At 38.7% G+C, this 19,732-nt stretch overlaps 1 protein-coding gene across 1 annotated transcript; it reads left to right on the top strand.

The window, feature by feature from the left end:
* Positions 1-15,827: 15,827 nt before the first annotated feature.
* On the top strand, positions 15,828-19,467 carry LOC117527393 (transcription factor Sox-9-B-like). The gene is made up of 3 exons (XM_034189717.1): positions 15,828-16,546; positions 16,840-17,087; positions 17,341-19,467. The coding sequence occupies exons 1-3, from the start codon at positions 16,119-16,121 to the stop codon at positions 18,099-18,101; spliced, it is 1,437 nt and encodes a 478-aa protein (XP_034045608.1). The 5' UTR covers positions 15,828-16,118; the 3' UTR covers positions 18,102-19,467.
* Positions 19,468-19,732: the final 265 nt, after the last annotated feature.

Genomic DNA, 19,732 nt, shown 5'->3' with positions numbered 1-19,732 from the left:
AAAGTTGTCACCATTTTGAACAAAGTCTTGGAGATACCTGACTGTGGTGGGTCAATGCTATGTCCTCTTTCGGAACCCTGGTCAGGATTCGTTCTTTGTGTGCAAGGACTGATACTGTTTCAACTTTGTTAGCGCTTTAAGAATAAGCTATTGTCACTCAGACATAATTACAGGTATTACAGGTCAGGTCCTAATGAAAATGCTGAAACGAGTTTGAGATGTCATTTAAACCCACTCAGAGGTCACTTCACCTGAAGGTATGAAGGTGGCCTTGTGAAGTCAATCAGCACAGCTCAATATTGGAGAAAGGTTTCAGTAGTGATGAAGGTGAACACTTCTGTTTCATGTAAGCAGCTCAGTGCAAGACTTTGCAAGATAAAAACTCCACTTCAAAATATTGACTTTTTCTCTCCACAACCTACAGTAGATTATGTTAGTTGTTGTGAATTTTCCCCATTTTGTTTTGTTGTGAGTTCCTTTTCACGATAATAGTTCAATAGTGGCACGGCTCCAATGCCTCTGACATTCATCAGCAACTATCAGTTTCACTGCATTCCTGCAGCAACGTGCATTTCCTTCCCTGCAGATACACTATCAATGAGTGTCCAAGGTGTTTCAGTTTATGAGAAACCAGGGTGAGATAAGGCTGAGATTGCAGAGAAGACTGGAGAAAGTTACATAAGGAAGCGTGCGGCCACATCGCTGGTCAAAGAGGTGAAGGCCAGAACACACCTGGCAGTCTGATTGCATGCTTTCATAGTAAAGCAGCTGAACTCCAAAATCTGATTTAATATGAGCATGAAGAAAACCTTGGGTCAGATGGTGTGTGTGTGGAGCAAAAAAATCACCTCTGCATGATGTTTGTCTGTTATCAGACAAGCTGGGTGGTGCAAAGTACTTGAGGGAAAACTGCAAATTGCAATAAATAATAATAAAAAAATAATAATTGCACTTTTTAAAAACATTGGCCTTGGTCTAATTGTTTATCATCCTATACAGTCATGGCTCAAAATTTATTACAAAGGTGAGTACATATGTAGTAATAATTTTGGTTTGGCCTTAGTCTCTGTAGCAGCAGAGACTGTCAAACGCCTGTCAATGAGAAGAGACTCTCAAATCCTGCCAATGGAGGAGGCAGGGGGTGGTGCCCATCCCCTGTAGTGGACAGGGACCAACTGATGGGGCGGTGGAGGGAGTGTCAGGCGAAGAACTGAAAAACAGCAAGAGATGAGTGAGACATTGAAGCTTTCAAAGGACGTACTAGCGTCCTATTAGTTTGTGGTGATGATTAACTGTAACATCTGTTAGGATTATGTCCAGTGGTGTATTCTACGTGGAACGCAGGTAGATGCCGTCTACTTACCTAAAATGACCGGGAATTTCCGTCTACCCACTTCAAATTGCCCCGGGGAACGTGACAGTGTAAATAAAATAAGCGCTTATTGAATGTAATTTTATTTTCTCCCTTTAAAACACAGCCATCAGGCGTCCATCACTGCAGAATGCACCGTATGTCCCACCCCCGCTCACTCTGCTAGATAAGAGTTTTAATTGGCTCATAGAGAGATGGGGCGGGGCTACCAGCTAATCAGCGCGAAAACCGCACACAAACAAGAAGAATGCCGGAAGTATCGATGGTGATTATTACCCGAAAAAATGAAAACAGGCCTCGGTTTTAAATTTTTTTTTTTTCGAAAACGTCCACCTGCTGCTTCAAGGCCGATTGATGAAGTTTGCACCCTGAGTGGAGGAGATAAACCTGGCGCTGTCTGCATTTCTGGTAAGTGGGCTAGCCTACGACAGCTAGTTTTTTATTTGTTCACTAAGCTAATGGGCCTTTCGCACTGAATACGTCAGACGCGTCAAAAAACGGTCTAAAAAGCATTATTTTCAATGAGACACATTGCTTTTTAGATGCTGATGGGAGCGCGCATTGCCGCTTGTCGGCAGGCTGACGTAGACAAAGTTCAAGCCAATCCAACTTTCTGAGCCGTGACGTATCTTTGCGTTGTCCAATAGGAACGATACGTCTGGCCAAAACATGGAAGAGTAGTGGCAGAAACCACTGATCTGTACAAAATGGATTGGTGTAGAAATAAACCACTGATCTGTACAAAACAAACGTGTCACAGGACTGCTCATTTATGGGGCAGTTTTATGAAGAAAAATCCTTGGAAATGTTTTTTTGTTGTTGTTACCTCAGAATTTCTGATTACTGTTAAAAAAGTTTAGAACACTTGTAATTAAAATAGCTAAATAAATCAATAAATGGTTCTTTAGAAACCTTTCATCTGTAAATTAAAACCACCTGTTATTTCAGATTAGATAATTTCTTGTTTAACATAAGGAACCTCGGACATTTATTTTTAGACAAAATAACATGGAAATTTGTAAAAATTTTTTAAGTCTGGTAGATTATTTATATCTCATTTCAACCAGAAAAACAGACACTGTAAATAAATACAAATGTTTATTATAAATGCAACAGGAAATAATTTAACAATGACTGCAGTGATTGTAAAGTAGGATTTCTGTGACATAAACCTCTTGATGAATTTTTTTAATGGTCATTTCAACTTGTAATTTTGACAAAATATGTAATTGCCTTTTAATGTTGTTATCAGGACAGAGTCATTTCTAAAATATGAATTTGAGCACAATAAGTGGAGAGCTTCTACTTGTGCAAATGTCTTTTGACTTTGATTCGTGGACATTTTTAATGATCCGTTCATTTATTGTTAAAATATAAAATGAAATGTAGTTTGAAGTGTAGTTTTAAAATGACTGGAATTGGTAAGTGGCATACTCTCAGTAGTTGCATGGTTGTCTTAGTTAGTTAGTTGGTTGTCTTCATACTATACTTTTGTGCCACTGATTTGGCCTACAATGTTTTGAAAAGGTTTCTGCAAAGTAAAGCATCTACCATATTTTCATTGTTGTATGTGAATTTTCTGGGAGCTAGCTTCTGTCCCGGCTTCTGTCCTTCAGCCTAGCTGCTGTTTTAATGGAACTTAACGTATACTAATACTAGCTTGTTTATACTGGGTAGGTTTCCTTATGGACCATAAAGCCGACAGGTTCCAGTCCCCCGTCTGGACCTGGTGATGGACTGTCAACTTCAACAGAGATTGTGGTAGGAGGCGTGAGGCTCTGCAGCCAGTGCAGGCTCATGTAGACCGGTGTGTTCTGTTTTGTTTTTGTTTATGCGCCTAAACTGTCCACAAACAACTTGGGGCCATGCGGATTATATGAAGGGTGAATCTTGCAGCTGGTGAATTTGACAGTACAGGCTCATATCCGATACTAAATAGAGGGAGGAAAAGTGAACTCTTGCAATATAGTTAGTTGGGAGGCAATAATCTGCTCCTTATTATTGTTAAGAGAACTTTTCTTTCTTAATAAAGAGTCACAGTCACTTTTTTTTTGAGTGACTGTGACTTAAAGTTGTCTTATTTACTGTTAAACAATACACAGTAGCTTGCATATGATACTTTTGGCTGGATTTAAACATTGTTTATTCCTGGTTTATGACCTGATTAAATTTCTTTATTAAATTAGGTTTTCAGATGCCAAAAAATAAATATATTTGATCTTTGTATTTTTTAATCACTCTTTTAGATTTACTGTTCTATACTGTATTTTGCAATTGGTGCAAATTACTTACTTACATTCTGACACATTTCTCAAATTTATAGTGGCAAATATAGAATATAAATGATCAGATGGAAAGTATAGATCTATTTGTTGTTATGGTGTTAAAAATGTTAATAACCGGGGCGCAATGCACGGGTTTGATGACGGGCAAAAAACACAGTCTACCCACTTCAAAAATGTAGACTACACCACTGATTTTGTCCATGGCTTGAGTCAAATATCTGATTGTGAGAGACTCTGAATCGTGACTTTCCTCATCGAAATTGTGCTACACTGCATTTTGAGCTGATTGATTCTACTCTCTCTTTCTCTGTCTGAGGTGTAATCTTTTCTTTGAGTCTGATCTGCTTGAGGTTTGTTTCTCAAATTACACCTGAGGGAGTTTTTCCTTACCACTGTGGCATATGTGCTTGCTCACAGGGGTTGATAAAGTTTGATCTTACCTTTATGAAGCACCTTGGGGTGACATGCTGAGATTTGATGCTACATAAATGGAATTGCATATGTACATTTCCCCACAGATTTGCATAGCTTTTTGATACAGATTTACATTCCATGTTGAATATTATTGAATTTTGTTACAGATTTTTCTTGCTTTTCTCTACAAGTTACATTCTCTGCAGAGTTCTATGGTTGTCCTACAGATTTACAAATTTATCAATGATTTTTCATTCCCTGAGATGTATATTTCTTTCATTCATTTTCTGCTGCTTATCTGTGTCTGGGTTTCAATGGCAGCAGACCAAGCAGCTCATTCCACACGTCCCTCTCCTCAGCCAAGTCCTGTAACTCTTCCTGGGGGATCCCAATGCCTTGCCATGCCAGTTTGGAAATATAATCCATTCCCCGGGGCCTCCTCCCAGTTGGACATGCCTGGAATACCTCCATAGGAGATGTCCAGAGGGCATCCTCACCAGATGCTCAAACCACTTCAATTGGCTCCTTTCAATTCGAAAAAGCAGTGGCTCTACTCTGAGTTCCTCCCAGATATTGAGCTTCTTGTCTGGTTCAGGAATGTGACCCCAGATATAGGGTTGGGTACTGAAACGCAGTGCCAATAGAGCACCGGTTCCAACGTAAATGGTAGTAACAAGACCGAATAAGAATGAAAATTTCGGTGCCTCATTTCGGTGCCTGACATTTTTTTTTTTCATGAGCCGAAATGGGGCGACCGACCATGGTGTTCCGGCGTCAACCTGCGTGACGTCAGCGCCGCATTAGTTGATGAGAAGTGATGGCAAGAGGATCAATAAAAATGCCGAAGGCGAAACGCTCAAAAGTTTGGCTTCATTTCACACCCAAGGGCAATGACTCTGCGACGTGCCGCAGATGTCATAAAACAATTGCATGTAAGGGAGGTAACACATCAAATTTGATGAAGCATCTGGCCAGTCACTGAGTTTATTTGAAAGCTGAACAATGCACGGTGTTTGATAAACTGCGCGACGTTTCACGGCCCAGCACTTCGTCCCACTCCCAGCCCTGCTAGTGTGGCGTTGCAGATCACTGATAATATTTTGTTCCATATTTGTGTTATATTTATATTAAAGTGATTGTTCGGGTTATTGTTCTGATATTATGGACATTTTATTTTATATTTATTATTATCATATGTTTTATTTATATTGTTTAAAGATTTACAGCAACTTAATATTATGTTTCAATTTTATTTAGGAATAAAAGGGTATTGTTTTTTTGACAAAGTGTGTGCAGTTCATTTTTTTTAAAGTACCGGTTCGAGAACCGTTTAAGCACCGGTATCGTTTAAAAAATACAGAGTAGGCACCGGTATTGGATAAAACCCAACCGATACCCAACCCTACCCAGATACCCAGTGGAAGAATCTCATTTCCACCACTTGTATCCGCAATCTTATTCTTTCAGTCTTTGCCCAAAGTTCATGAACATAGGTGTGGGTAGGAGCACAAATCAAATGATAAATTGGCAGCCTTGTCTTCTGGCTCAGCTCCTTCTTCACCACGATGGTTTTGTACAGTGTCTGTAAAGCATCAGAAGCTGCACATATGTGTCTGTCGATCTCACTCTCCAACTTAACCCTACTCGTGAACAAGTCCTCAAAATACTTAAACTCCATCACTTGGGGCAATAACTGTCACTTATGGCTCAGGGGAGACTTATTGCCCTGGCTCTGTTGGCCACAACATGGACAAAAAGCAGAGGTGCAACTCTGAGGCCACCAAACTGGACACCCTCCAGTCTCTGACTGCACCTTGACATCCTGTCCATAACATCATGAACAAGATTGGTGACAAGGGGCAGCCCTGGTGGAGACCAACACAACCATTCTGATGTAATGCTGACACATCTCCTACTTTGGTCATATCGAGACCAGATCACACAGTTCAGTGAATCTGGTATCCCATACTCCTGCAGTACCCCCCCCACCCTTACGGATACCTCAAGGGACCCAGTCATATGCCTTTTCATTTACATTTCCTATCTGCAAATTTGTATTTGTTTTCCTAAAGAATTACATTTATTTTTCCTGCATAATTTCATTCATGACACTGGAACATGATGTTTTCTGACAGAACAATATTGCTTTTTTTTATAGATTGTCATTCCCTGCAGATTTTCTGTCTGTTGATCTACATTACTTTGGGCTATGGATTCACAATCATTGCAGATTTACATGTTTTTCCTGAGGGATTTACATTGTCTACGCATACGTATATACTCTTCCTTAAGGTTTACATACCTTTTTTGATACAGATTTACATTTCCAACTCATGCCTCCACAGATTTACATTCTTGCCTATAGCATTTCATTGCTTTTCCCTAGAGGTTGGCCTTTATTCCCTACAGATTTATATTCCCTATGGATTTATATTGCTTTTCTCTATAAAATACATTCTTTGTAGGTTTCTATGTTGTCCTACAAATTTAAACTTTCTTCACAATTTTTACATTCCCAACAAATTTACACATTTTCACCCCTGATTTACTTATTCAACCCTGTTTACATTCCCAACATATTTACATTCCTTTCGTATGCACGTGTTCTATGTATTTTTCCTAGAATGTCTTTTTTTACAAATTAACTTTCCTTACAAATTTATAGTTTTCCCTACAGATTTGCATTTACATTGTGATCCCTGTAAAATTACATACTCAAATAATTATTTCCCCCAACAGATTTACATTAGTTATAAATTTTCATTTTACTCCTACAGATTTACCTTCCATCCCAGCATTATTTGTATTACTGACAGAATTGTATTCTTACAAAAGGTAAAAATACTGGTCACTGTGTATCTTCTTAGATATGGGATATCAAGAAGATGTGAGAGTCAGAGTGGAGAATATGAGCCCATACTTCTGAGGGTGACAGAACCTTGATAAGTCCTGTTTAAACATCAGCCTTTACGAAATGCCGTGTATAAACACTTGCCCGTGACCAAAGCACTGTGATCTGGCTCAGCAAACACTTGGGACAACTCGTTCATCCCTGTCAAAGTTTTGGCTTACGGTGGCCGAGGGTACAGTTCTGCAGCTGAATACAGTCAAACTGTTTCAGACAGCTCACAATCAACAAGCAAACACACATTTCTTCCAAGAACTAACACGGGAAGCAGCCGGAAGAAGAGTTCAGACAGTTTGCCGACAGGATTTTCTCAGGTCTCCATCTTGCAGGTTCCTGCCATGTCTATGGCAGTTGGCACTAGTTGCAGAAAGTCTCAGGCAGATGTTATATCAGTTGTGACGGGCTGAAGCTCACCTCTACCTCCCTTACATCTGCTATGCTATTTATCACTCCATCAAGTCAAATTCTTCATGGAAGTCAGTGCAGGTAATTTGAAGATGTCCGTAGGAGTAATATCCTAATTCTTTGGTCACACAAAATTGCAAAACTTCAACTTATCCCATTATAGTTCAGTGGACTGGTTGATATTGGACCACAATTTCAAAGGGCCAATATACACACTTGAAGAACTTATGCAGATAGCTCATTTATAGCTAAACATTGTTGATCTTAAACTGGCAAACTTATCTTAAAACCCAAACAAAAACCACTCTGCAAATGCGAAGTCAAAAGACCTACTGGGATAGAACAAATATTTTACTTTGCGTAAATTTTTTTTTTTACATATTTTCTAGGTAGTAACTTTACTAGCTAGCCAGCCTAGCACAAGCAATGCAATAGCTTGTAATGCTAGTTTGCTTAGATAGAATGTAGCTGACTAAAAACATGTGCCTGTAAGCTTAGTTGTAAGAAAACAGTGTATAATGCTAATACAAATTTGTCACATAATGTCAGGCCTCCATCCAGTTAGCACTCGTACTAAATAGCCTTCTGCATGCAACAACTGATATTTGTGTAACAGTGCTATTCCACAGCGTGTGTTCCTTCCCATTTAATCCCGAATAGCAAATTGGAGCATGTTTTGAAGTGTCATAGTAACTTCTTGGTCCATCTTTATCAATCTTGAACAAATTTTGCCTACAAAGTAGTTTGGCCCTCATTGGCACCATATTTGAAATTGGGATCCAATTTTTGAAATGTTTAAAAATTAGATCCCAATTTTTGAAATGTTTAAAAATTGGATTCTCGAAATCGCTGATAGTATGTGGTAACTTCCAGGTATTCATAGTCTTAATGGCTTCAGTCATGTTCAAACTTCTTTAAATAGAGTATTCCTCATGAGCTTGAAACTTGTTTGAGGGTGCTTCATCAGGGTCAAAATTTTAAGGTGAAGCAACATTTATTGCGTTTTTGCTCAAAGCTGAACAGCTCAAGCTCCTTTCTTTCATTTACGGGCAAGTTGTCAGGTCTGATCATTTATATGCCAGCACATTTTTGGGCAATCATAGTAGAATAGCACCCTGTGGAATAGCCCTGTAAGTTGATGTGCCCACCACAGAAGGTCCCACATGCAGGCGATTCTTCGCGAAGATTCCAGCACCACCTGTATCATAAGACTTTACGTACAAAAGTTAGTAATTTTAGTGTGACAGTGGAATTCTTGTGACCTTATTAGCAAGCGAACAACTTCAGCCTAGCATTATAATGTCTAGAGACTGCTGAGTCATGGTTCCCAAATTTGCCTTTTCAACACATTACATAAAATCGTGAAGTAAGTATTATAAACAGCAATAATAGTAATGTTAATTAAAAACGCTGGGCTCCTTAATTTAATCACTTTTTTGTTGTTAAAAAGGAAACATTCTAAGAAATGCTATAATTTACCAACAGAGCTCCGCAAATGTGATGAGGAAAAAAAAAAACAGGATGGGTCTGTTTAAACATTCGCAGTGGAATCTTAGACAGCTAGGAGAAGTGGAAGACATGATTTGACAGTTTACCCCCAGTGTTTGCCTCAAAATTTTGTCGCTGTGGCTCGAAGTCTAGCTGAGAAGTTTCCCAAGACCCGCTTGTCCTGCAGACGGGCGTTCCGTCTAAGCTGTGAGCCCAGCCCTGTGGAGCTGCGTACTTTGGATCAACCATAAGTCAGTCTGCAGGGGCACTTCGAACCGTCTGCGTTGAAATAGAATGCCCAACCACACCTCTGACGCCTCTCTGTTAGCCAGCTGTGGGTTTCCTCCTCTGCACCGTTCGACTCGCGTGCTCCAAACTCTCAAATAGCATCAGGTGTTCTTGTTACACATTCCACAACGTACACAGACTTTAAAAAAAGAAATTACATCCAACAGTCTGGTATGGTATGGATTTATTGTGGAAAAAAATTATACATGTAACATATAAATATAAATAATTACAGAGGATAACGCAAAGTATAAAATGTACTTATTTCCAGTGTGTCAAGTTATAATGAGACTGGAATGTGTTGGTTTGTCAGCATACCAACAACATTTACATTTTGTGCTTCATGTCACAGTCAAATAAGTTGTACTTTGTGGGAACATGATAAATTTGCAGACTAAAATAAACTCTTCCAGGACTACATTTGGACCAAGTCCTAATAATTTTCAGTAAACTCTTCAATAATGTTAAATCCACTCTGTCATAGTATTAAAATACGTTGTAGGTCTGGCAGAGTCTATTTAACTCTCCCAGGCCACATGGATTTTAGTCCAACAACAGAGATATAGGCTCCTTTGAAGTTCTATAAAGTCAACTTAATGATGAAACAAAATTGAATTAGTTCAATGTATCTGTTACTAAAATTGGAAAACAGGGTTGATAATGTATCTTGTCTACACAGAAAGGTTTACAGTGTTAAATTAACACTGCAGAGAATGCATATGACCCCATTCAAAGCAATGTTAAAACAACTATGAAATTGTTCAAACAATTTTATGACAGTTAAACAACTTTATAACAGTGTTAGACAACTTTATGACAATGTTAAAACAACTATATCAGTGTTAAAACAACATAATCACAACGTGAATACAATTGTATTATAGTGTTAAAACAACTTAATGACCATGTTAAAGTTGTTACAAGACCCTTGTTAAAATAAATTTATCAGTGATAAAGCAACTATTAAAGTTGAAAATAACTGTTGATCAATGTGATTTAACACTGACTGGATTTTACACTCTTCTGAATGGAATCATATGGGCCTTGCTGCAGTGTTAATTTAACACTGCATAGCTGACTGTGCAGTCAGGTGTAAAGGAGCTAACAATGCAGTTAACCAATAACAAACAGGAATGAATGAATATTAAGACACTTCCATACTATATTTATATACAGTATTGTGTGAAAGTTTTATGCGCCTTTACAAAGCTACGTTGTTAGTACAGTAATGAAAAATCACTATTTATTAGTTAGAAATACATATAAGCATGTAAAACATGTGGCCCTGTTAAGCTTTTAAATATATATTTTTTATTGTTTTAAGCTTCAAAAGTACTTTTTGAACAATCTGCCACAACTCATACAAAAACAGGCTTTGAATTTAATTAGGTTTTCAGATTTTTTTTTAATTGCATCATGCATGTAAACTGTTTTTATTCTTAGTACAACCACAATTAATTTATTTTTATATTAATTATATTATTAGGTTGGAAATTAGGTTTGTAACTTCACACTTGGTTATTTTATTCAAACTAAATGACAAAGAAAAATAAAACAAGCACAATCTGAGATTTCTGATGTCTGCCAAGGGTTGATGAGGACTCAAAATAAAAGATAAGTGTTTCACATCATGACCCAGACTTTACCTGGATCCGGATTCCACAACACAATGAAATAATTGCATACTGATCCAGAATGGTCCGACTGATCAACATGTTGCAATCTGATATTTAATTCATAAATTGAAACAAAATAGTGTCTTCCTGATCTCTGTTTTACATCGTAATGTCATATCCGTGAAGTAGTTTGAAATAATCCTTAACTCACTCGATGCCATTGACTCTAAAACTTTTCCGATAGTAACGCCCCGCGCCAATGACGCGTCATCGAGCCAATTTCTTTTCTCCTCTTTTCTTTTCTTGTGGTATGCTTGTTGTTTACATGGACATAGAACTCAATTTTCTATACGTCTTGTAAAAGCACTCAAATGCTGAAGAAATCCTGGCACTGGGATGTTCTGAACTCTGAAATGGCTGGCACTCAGTGAGTTAAAAGTCTACAAAGTGAAATCCTGATCCAGAACCCGGAACTGGATCCAGATCACCTTCAAAGTTTAATGGAGTTTTCCAAGGCCTAACACCAATGTGTGGTGAAAATCTGTTAAGTAGTTTTGATGTAATCCTCAAAATCCGACAAAGTGAAGTGTACAAATTGAACTGAATCAGGATCCAGATCCGGATCACCTCCAAAATTCAGTGGAGTTTTCGATGCCCTAATATCTATCTGTGGTGCAAATTTGGTGAGAATCCATGAAGTAGTTTTGACGTAATCCTTAAAAGCCTATATAAAGTGAAATCTTGATTCAGAATCTGGATCCGAATCACCTCTGAAATTTAATGGAGTCTTCCGTGGCTAATATGCATCTGCGGTGAAAATTTTGTCAAAATCCATGCAATAATTTTGATGTAATCCTGCTAACAGACAGACAAATAAATAAAGGCCAATGATTTTATTCATGATTTTATTCATTCAAAATGTTCATATAGTGTCCATCCATCCAATTTTAATACCCAATTACTCCAATTAAGGGCTGGAGCCTATCCCATCAGTTATAGGACTTGAGGTTGAGTACATCCTGGACAGGACACCAGTCTGTCACAGGGCCACATATAGACAAACACACACATTCACACCCACTCGCAAAACTACAGACAATTTAAACTTTCCAATTCACCAAACCTGGATGTCTTTGGATGTGGGAGGAACCAGAGCAGGGAACCCACACAATCAATGTAATAATTATTAGATATTTCAAATTTGCTGGTGACACACAAAAGAAGAACAACAACAACAACAACAAAAAACCTGCATTGTTATCAAAATGTGTGGGTGTTTAATGTCCAAATAAAAAATGTATTCACATTCTAATAGATGATAGAATGTGAATCCACATGTAAAATTTGACTTTTCATGTCAGAACATTTTATCACAACTGTCTTACTGTCTGATTGATTCTATAAACTTGGCAAATAAATTAGATTCCATGTGTTTTAACAACATCTTATTGTTTCATCAAATGTTCCTGCACATTTTTCACTTTGATATTTTAAATGACTGTTTAATGGATCATTTAAGAAGCAATTGTAACAATAATAAGACTTAGAGTTGTGTCACATTATAAGGTGACTTTTACTTCAAAGTCAAATTTTATTTCTAAAATTAAAAACATGTATTAGTGAGTGTCAAAGTTTTGTCCACTGGAAACTCAGCAAGGTAGATTGTTATTTTTGTCATACACTTTTATCCCAATTAGTTATGGAGTTGATGTTTTCATTAAAGTACTTAATCATGATTCATGATGATTTATGTTTGCACTCTTGGAAAATAATTTTGAAAGACTAATGACTTAGTAGAAGTAAAGATTGGTCTTGTTTGTTCCACTTATTCCTACATAATGGAACAATCCCTGATTAAAAAAGTAAAGGTAAAGCATCATCCGCACTGAAGGATAGTTAGAATTAGAACCGAACACTTGAAATAACTCTCAACAAATACATTCACACAAGCTGAACATTAAAACTATTTTTTGGTTAAATTAGTAAAGTCTATAAACAAGGCTGTAAAAATGATGGAGAAGGAACTACAGAAGTATAACAATGGTTTGATTCAAACAAATTATCACTCCACTTTGGTAAGACAAAGTGTATTATATTTGTAACAAGTCCAGGATTTCCTGCAGAAATTTATTATTAAATGATATTGAAATTGAAACTGTAACTGATACAAAATTTCTTGTGTTGTTATTGATGATAAACTGAGCTGGAAAATGCATATTAATTTTGTTAAATCCAAAATGTAAAAGCCACTGCAATTCTGCATAAAGCACAAGATTTAATTTCCCAACACTCATTAACTATTTTATATCACTCATTGCTCGTTCCATACATGACCTACTGTATTGAGGTATGGGGAATACATATAAAACTAATACTAATCCAATATTTTTGTTGCAAAAGAAAGCTGTAATTATTTTTTGTAACAAATCACATTGTGAGCCAACGAATCCATTGTTTGCCTGTTTGCATATTCTAAAATTCTGGGACTTGGTTTATTACTTTACAATACAAATTATGTATGAAGTTAAAAATAAACTGCTGCCACAACATGTCCAGGATCTGTTTAAACTGAGGGACTCCAGTTATAATTTGAGAGGAATTTTATTGTTTGAAAAATCAAGGATCCGAACTACTGCAAAAAGTCATTGTGTATCTGTCAAAGGTGTTAACATCTGGAACAACTGTCCCGACAACATTAAAGTACTTGGTACGTTAGTAGGCTTTAAAAGACATTACAAGAATAACAAAATTGCATGCTATAGTTGAAGACTTCGGTCTTGTTACTCGGGTTTGTGTGTTGTGTGCCAGTACTGTCTGGTTATATTGTGTAAATTTGAGCTCATTGACTAAGTTTGCACGTTTTTTCTTTTTGGTATTGTCATCATGTGTGCGTATGTATGTATGTATGTACATGTAGGTATGTGTACGTGTATATATCTGCGTATGTGTATGTATATATATATATATATATATATATATATATATATATATATATATATATATATGTGTGTGTGTGTGTGTGTGTGTGATTGTGTCGATATGTATTTATGAAATTTTGTTTGTGTGTATATGTTTGTATATGTTTATATGTTTTAGTATAAGGGGTGGGTATTTATAAGCTCTGCTTCTGCCCTCACCCTTTCGGCCACGCAGGACTTTTGTAAAGTTGCTTTGTTATGAGTTTTTTTGTTTTTGTTGTTGAATTGTGTGCCGAATAAACTCATTCATTCATTCATTCATATGTATTTTAAAAAATATGATCAGGTGGCAAAAATAGCAGATTTTGTTGTTATTTTGTGTGCTGGCAACGCTGTGAAAGCAGAGTATTGGTTTCAATGGCGTATGTGTGTGTGTCTGTCTTTTGACAAGAAAACTCAAATATTGGAAGGATATCCTGCAAACTTGGTGGAAATATTAGTTGGATAGATATCTTGAGATGGTTAGATTTTTCTGTTGTTTAGTCACAGGTCAAAGAACACATTTTCCGACAAACATTTTTTTAACAACCTATAGAAGCCTACATGATTGATCAACAAAATATTTGTGATTGCTTGGTATGAATAACTTCCTAAATAGTTACACAAAAGTCATATGATGACATCGTACATAGTTAAAACACTACTACAGACATATGTATATTTATTTTTTTCACTCATTCATTCATTTTTTACTGCTTATCTCGGTCCAGGTCACAGGGGTATCAGACTAAGCAGCTCTTCCCAGATGATCCTGAGGCATTCCCATGCCATCTTGGAAATGTAATCCCATCAGTGTGTCCTGAGTCTTCCCCAGGATCTCCTCCCAGGTTGATGTACCTTGAAGACCTCCCTATGGAGGCAACCAGGGGGGCATCCTCAACTGGCTTCTTTCAATGCAAGGTTCTCCTCCCAGATATTTGAGCTTCTCACTTTGTGGAGGAGTGTAAGCCCAGATACCCGATGGTTGAATCTCATTTCTGCCTCAATCCGTCTGTCGATCTCACGCTTCAATTTACCATGATTTGTGAACAAGAACCCGAGATACTTAAACTCCTCCACTTTGGACAGTAACTCTTCTCTGACTGAGAGGGGTCAGTCTGCCCTTTTGGAGGTGTTGATTCTCATCCCAGTCGCTTCACACTTGGCCTCTCAGTCTGAAACATTTTGACAGATTCGACTTTGTGATCTTGTTAGTTGCGGTTCTTCATCTAATTCATGCTTAAAAGATAAACACAAAGATGATATTACATTTAATAATATACTTCACTGTTTAAATGACTGCAGTCAGTCCAAGCCCATAAAGTTTCTGGAGTGTTGTCGCCCCCTGTTGGCCATCTTCAAACACTAAGCTCCAAACTCACATTCAGAAACTGGATTTCACTAGTTTTCAAAGGAAACCTACATGAATATATAGAACGATCCATCCAGCGATCCATTAAGGCTCACAGGGGGACTGGAGCCTATCCCAACCGTGCCATAGGGCGCAAGACCCTGGACAGGTTACATGTCACATACACATATAACATATTAATACAAACTGTTTCTGTTTAAATAATTATCAAATTGACTGCCAGAAAGGGGAAAAAAATAATTTAAAAAGCTTTAAGTTGGACAAACACTATAAATAAAGGAAATCAAAAATGCTCAATTGGTCTGCTAAAATATAAAAAGGTGTAAGAACATTAAAATGACAAAAAAAAAAAACAAAAAACTAGAAAGAGGTTGAGAAGCAATAAATAATAAACAATTCCACTTCACCTAAACTGTCCTAATCAGAAAAAAATCCTACAATATTCATGAAATGTACTGAAAAACAATTTTATTCCATGCCCTTCATGCTGCATGCATGTTCTAATTTTGTGAATTTATGTCATTCTCAAGTCTATTTTTAACATCATATGGCAAATTTAAGTCACACAAAATATTACTTTTTTTAATCACTTTTTTCCGACTTGCTTTGCACAGTTGTTGACTGAAAGCTTCTGTGGAACAGAGTCCTATTTCGTCTCCGCCTACTAAAAAATTTCCCCCAATCGTTTCCTGCCCAGAAACATAAATCCAGGCATCGCCTCCCATGTCTCCAGACTCTTCAGCAATCCTCCGAGACCGCACGGCCTCAGGCGCGTTTCTCTGCTCATTCACGCCACAGAGCGCGCTGACAAGCAGAATCTTTTGCTGATGTAAAACTTCTAAGTCAAAAGGAGGAAAAAAAAACCTTTTTTTTTCTTCTCATTTTAAGGAAAGAGGTTTGTCGGTCCGCCCGTGCGCACTGCAGACTCTCACAGCAGTGTTTGCGCGCTGCGCTTGGATTTAGACGGATTTTCTCCTCTTTTACGCGCAAAGCTGATCACCACTTCTTTTCGCATGAATCTCCTCGACCCCTACCTGAAGATGACAGAAGAACAGGAGAAGTGTCACTCCGACGCTCCCAGCCCCAGCATGTCTGAGGATTCCGCGGGCTCGCCGTGCCCCTCCGGGTCCGGTTCGGACACTGAGAACACCCGGCCGGTCGACAACCACCTCCTCAGGGGCCCCGACTACAAAAAGGAGAGCGAAGAGGACAAGTTTCCCGTGTGCATCAGAGATGCTGTGTCCCAGGTGCTGAAGGGCTACGACTGGACCCTGGTGCCAATGCCGGTGCGCGTAAATGGCACAAGTAAAAATAAACCGCACGTCAAACGGCCGATGAACGCGTTCATGGTGTGGGCTCAGGCTGCACGCAGGAAGCTGGCGGATCAGTACCCGCATCTGCACAACGCGGAACTCAGCAAAACCCTTGGCAAACTCTGGAGGTAGGTGCACTTTCTCCTTGCGCTCACTTTTGCCGTGCTCTTTTACGCGCAGCTGTGCGTAAAAATAACAAATGTGATTCATTTTAAAACCACTTTTCTGTCTGTTACATGTTTTCTGTTTGCTGTTTTTCTATTAACTCTTTAAATTATGACGCGAAGAGACACTGTCAATAAAATAAGCGTTTTTTGTTTTTGTTTTTTTTTTGTTGTTGTTTTTGCAGCACAGATATTATTAATCAGTTGTTCTCTTGCTCTAAACCACCTGAAATGCATTAAAATATTCATATTTGCAGACTTCTCAATGAAGTGGAGAAGCGTCCGTTTGTGGAAGAGGCTGAGCGCCTGAGGGTGCAGCATAAGAAGGACCACCCTGACTACAAATACCAGCCCAGGCGGAGAAAATCTGTCAAAAACGGACAAAGTGAACCTGAGGACAGCGAACAAACCCACATCTCTCCAAATGCCATATTCAAAGCGCTGCAGCAGGTGGATTCTCCAGCTTCCAGTATGGGCGAGGTGCACTCCCCGGGAGAGCATTCAGGTAAGAAACTAAAAGAGCGCAATGGAAAGGAAAATCAGCATTAGCTTTAGTAATAGCTCAAATGTAACTTGTTTTTCCAAACTAACCATGAAGGGCTTTCCAGTCATGAGTGGAAACCTGTTGATCATTAGCGGATTTTATAAGCCTTTATGCAAATACACCTGTCTGTACAGTGCCAACAAACTTTTTTCTTGTCCTCATTTCACTTTTTCATAAAGGTCTAATGTGCAAACTTGACTCTGCTTCTATACAGGTCAGTCTCAAGGTCCGCCGACACCCCCGACCACCCCAAAAACTGACCTCCCCAGCAGCAAAGTTGACCTGAAGCGTGAGGGGCGCCCCATGCAGGAGGGCACCAGCCGCCAACTCAACATTGACTTTGGGGCTGTGGACATCGGTGAACTGAGCAGCGATGTCATCTCTAACATTGGAAGCTTTGACGTCGATGAGTTCGATCAGTATCTTCCACCTCACAGTCACCCCGGAGTGACGGGAGCTGCTCAAGCTGGCTACCCAGGCAACTACGGCATCGGCGGCTCCTCGGTTAACCAGGCAGCTGGTGTCGGGGCTCATGCTTGGGTGTCCAAGCAGCAGCAGCAGCAGCAGCAGCACACTCTGACTACTCTGGGTGGAGGAGAGCAAGGCCAGCAGGGTCAACAGAGAACCACCCAGATCAAGACGGAGCAGCTGAGCCCCAGTCATTACAGTGAGCAGCAGGGCTCCCCGCAGCATGTCACCTATGGCTCCTTCAACTTGCAGCACTACAGCACCTCCTCTTACCCCTCCATTACACGAGCACAGTATGACTATTCGGATCACCAAGGTGGCGCCAATGCCTACTATAGCCATGCAGCTGGCCAAAACTCCAGCCTGTACTCCACCTTTAGCTACATGAGTCCCACCCAGAGGCCAATGTACACCCCAATTGCCGACACCACTGGGGTTCCCTCTGTTCCCCATAGTCCACAGCACTGGGAGCAGCAGCCTATCTACACACAGCTCTCTAGGCCCTGAGGAGGGGGCTATGACAGTGGAACACACACAACATGCATAGACTCATTCTGCCTGATGGCTTATGGGCTGCAAAGCCACACGTTTCATTGCCAACAGAAAAACACGAGAACTTTTTATAGTACTGAAACTATATCTTTGGATTGGCTCACGACAGTGCCTTTTGTATTGGTTGGAATTGTGATTATATTTTTTTAGATATAATGTTTTAAAAAAAGTAAAATCCTCTGTGAGGACATAATGGTTATAAATATTTTAGTATGTACTGTGTATGTGTCTTGTCATCGTCAGTGTCATGAACATCACTAATAGCTGAAGGTTTAACACTTAAAGGACAGGAATGCTGGGTTAGAAAAAAAAAACACCATCGGCAGCCTTACTTCTCACTAATGTATTTTTGTACAGGGGGTAAGAAGTGCCTGTTTACTGACACTGTCGTCCTCTAATAGCCTACAGTCTGCTTTGATTATTTTGTACTGTACATATTTTATCGTCATGCAAGAAATGAGCAGTGCAGGTTTGCAATAGATTTGAATGTTTGGCCGTGGATATCACAGTGTCATCAGCAAATTGTTGAATATTCTACTCTTGTTCTTTGCTTTAGCTCAAATGATTGTGTTGAAAATGCTACAGCGGGTGTCGTGTCATTCTACTAGAGGCCTTACTGAGTTGCTAGATGTAACTGAGCGATGCTTGGCGTTATCTGGTACTGCCTTCATACCATTGGTGCTCTGGAGCCGCAGCAGAGAGGCTCCATCCATTCATGTCAAAAGCACAGTTCTAATTTCTGGCTTGAGGGGGTACAGGAGCCCGACTTGTCCTGAATCTCCCCAGCAGCCAGCGGGTCTCGGCTGAGTCTGGCACACTTCTATCATTCCTACGTCCTTCTCCTAACCTTTTCCTAATTTATTCTTTAGCGTTAATTTTATTTGAAAATAACTATTTGCAATTGTCTGTTTTTAATTCAGCAACTAACTGAGACTATTCCATTGGGATAGTTTGCTGTCATATGTGGTACAAATTTATTATCATTTGTAAATTGTTCCCGTATAAAAGTTTCTTTTATTGCAGTCAGTCTAGGTATGTACAGATTACTTTTAATTATGATAACGTGAGTCTTTCTTGAAAGAAGAAAAACTGGATTTTTTTTTTTTGGATCATTTCTAATAAGTGGATATGGAAGCTACGGCTGTATTGTAAAGAATTTGCTGGAATCAACCTTTTTTTTTAAAGTTGCATTTTATATTCTGTATCATTAGTTCTCATTTTGTCATCTCTTTAATGCAGTTTCCCTAGGTAAACATGGCATTGTCTTCAAAAGCTTATCTTTTGTATTATATTGTTTGCAATAAAAACAGAACACTGAATACTCGGTGATACGTTTGTGGAGTTTATTATAAGAATGATATTACTATACTATTTTGATATTAGTTTTCTGATTCACTCAGAATTAGACTGGTGAGGTTATTTTAAACAACAGAAGCAAAAAATTAATACAATACTTATTTGATTCAAGCGGTGGCACTTGGGTCACTTGTTTTGGTTTGGGCTTGTCAGACTCTACGGTCATGGGGTCAATATTAGCATAGTTTATTGAGCACACATACGTCTGCAAACTGTATACATGATGGCTT

This window comes from Thalassophryne amazonica, chromosome 16, assembly GCF_902500255.1.
Source record: "Thalassophryne amazonica chromosome 16, fThaAma1.1, whole genome shotgun sequence".
Taxonomy (NCBI): domain Eukaryota; kingdom Metazoa; phylum Chordata; class Actinopteri; order Batrachoidiformes; family Batrachoididae; genus Thalassophryne; species Thalassophryne amazonica.
The sequence above is the reverse complement of the archived record's forward strand: the minus strand, read 5'-3'. Positions and strand labels throughout refer to the sequence as shown.

Excerpts from the sequence above, each read along its gene's own strand:
- LOC117527393 (XM_034189717.1), top strand. The coding sequence starts at position 16,119 with ATGAATCTCCTCGACCCCTACCTGAAGATGACAGAAGAACAGGAGAAG. Across the intron at positions 16,547-16,839 it reads ACCCTTGGCAAACTCTGGAG|ACTTCTCAATGAAGTGGAGA; the intron begins GTAGGTGCACTT and ends TCATATTTGCAG. Across the intron at positions 17,088-17,340 it reads CTCCCCGGGAGAGCATTCAG|GTCAGTCTCAAGGTCCGCCG; the intron begins GTAAGAAACTAA and ends GCTTCTATACAG.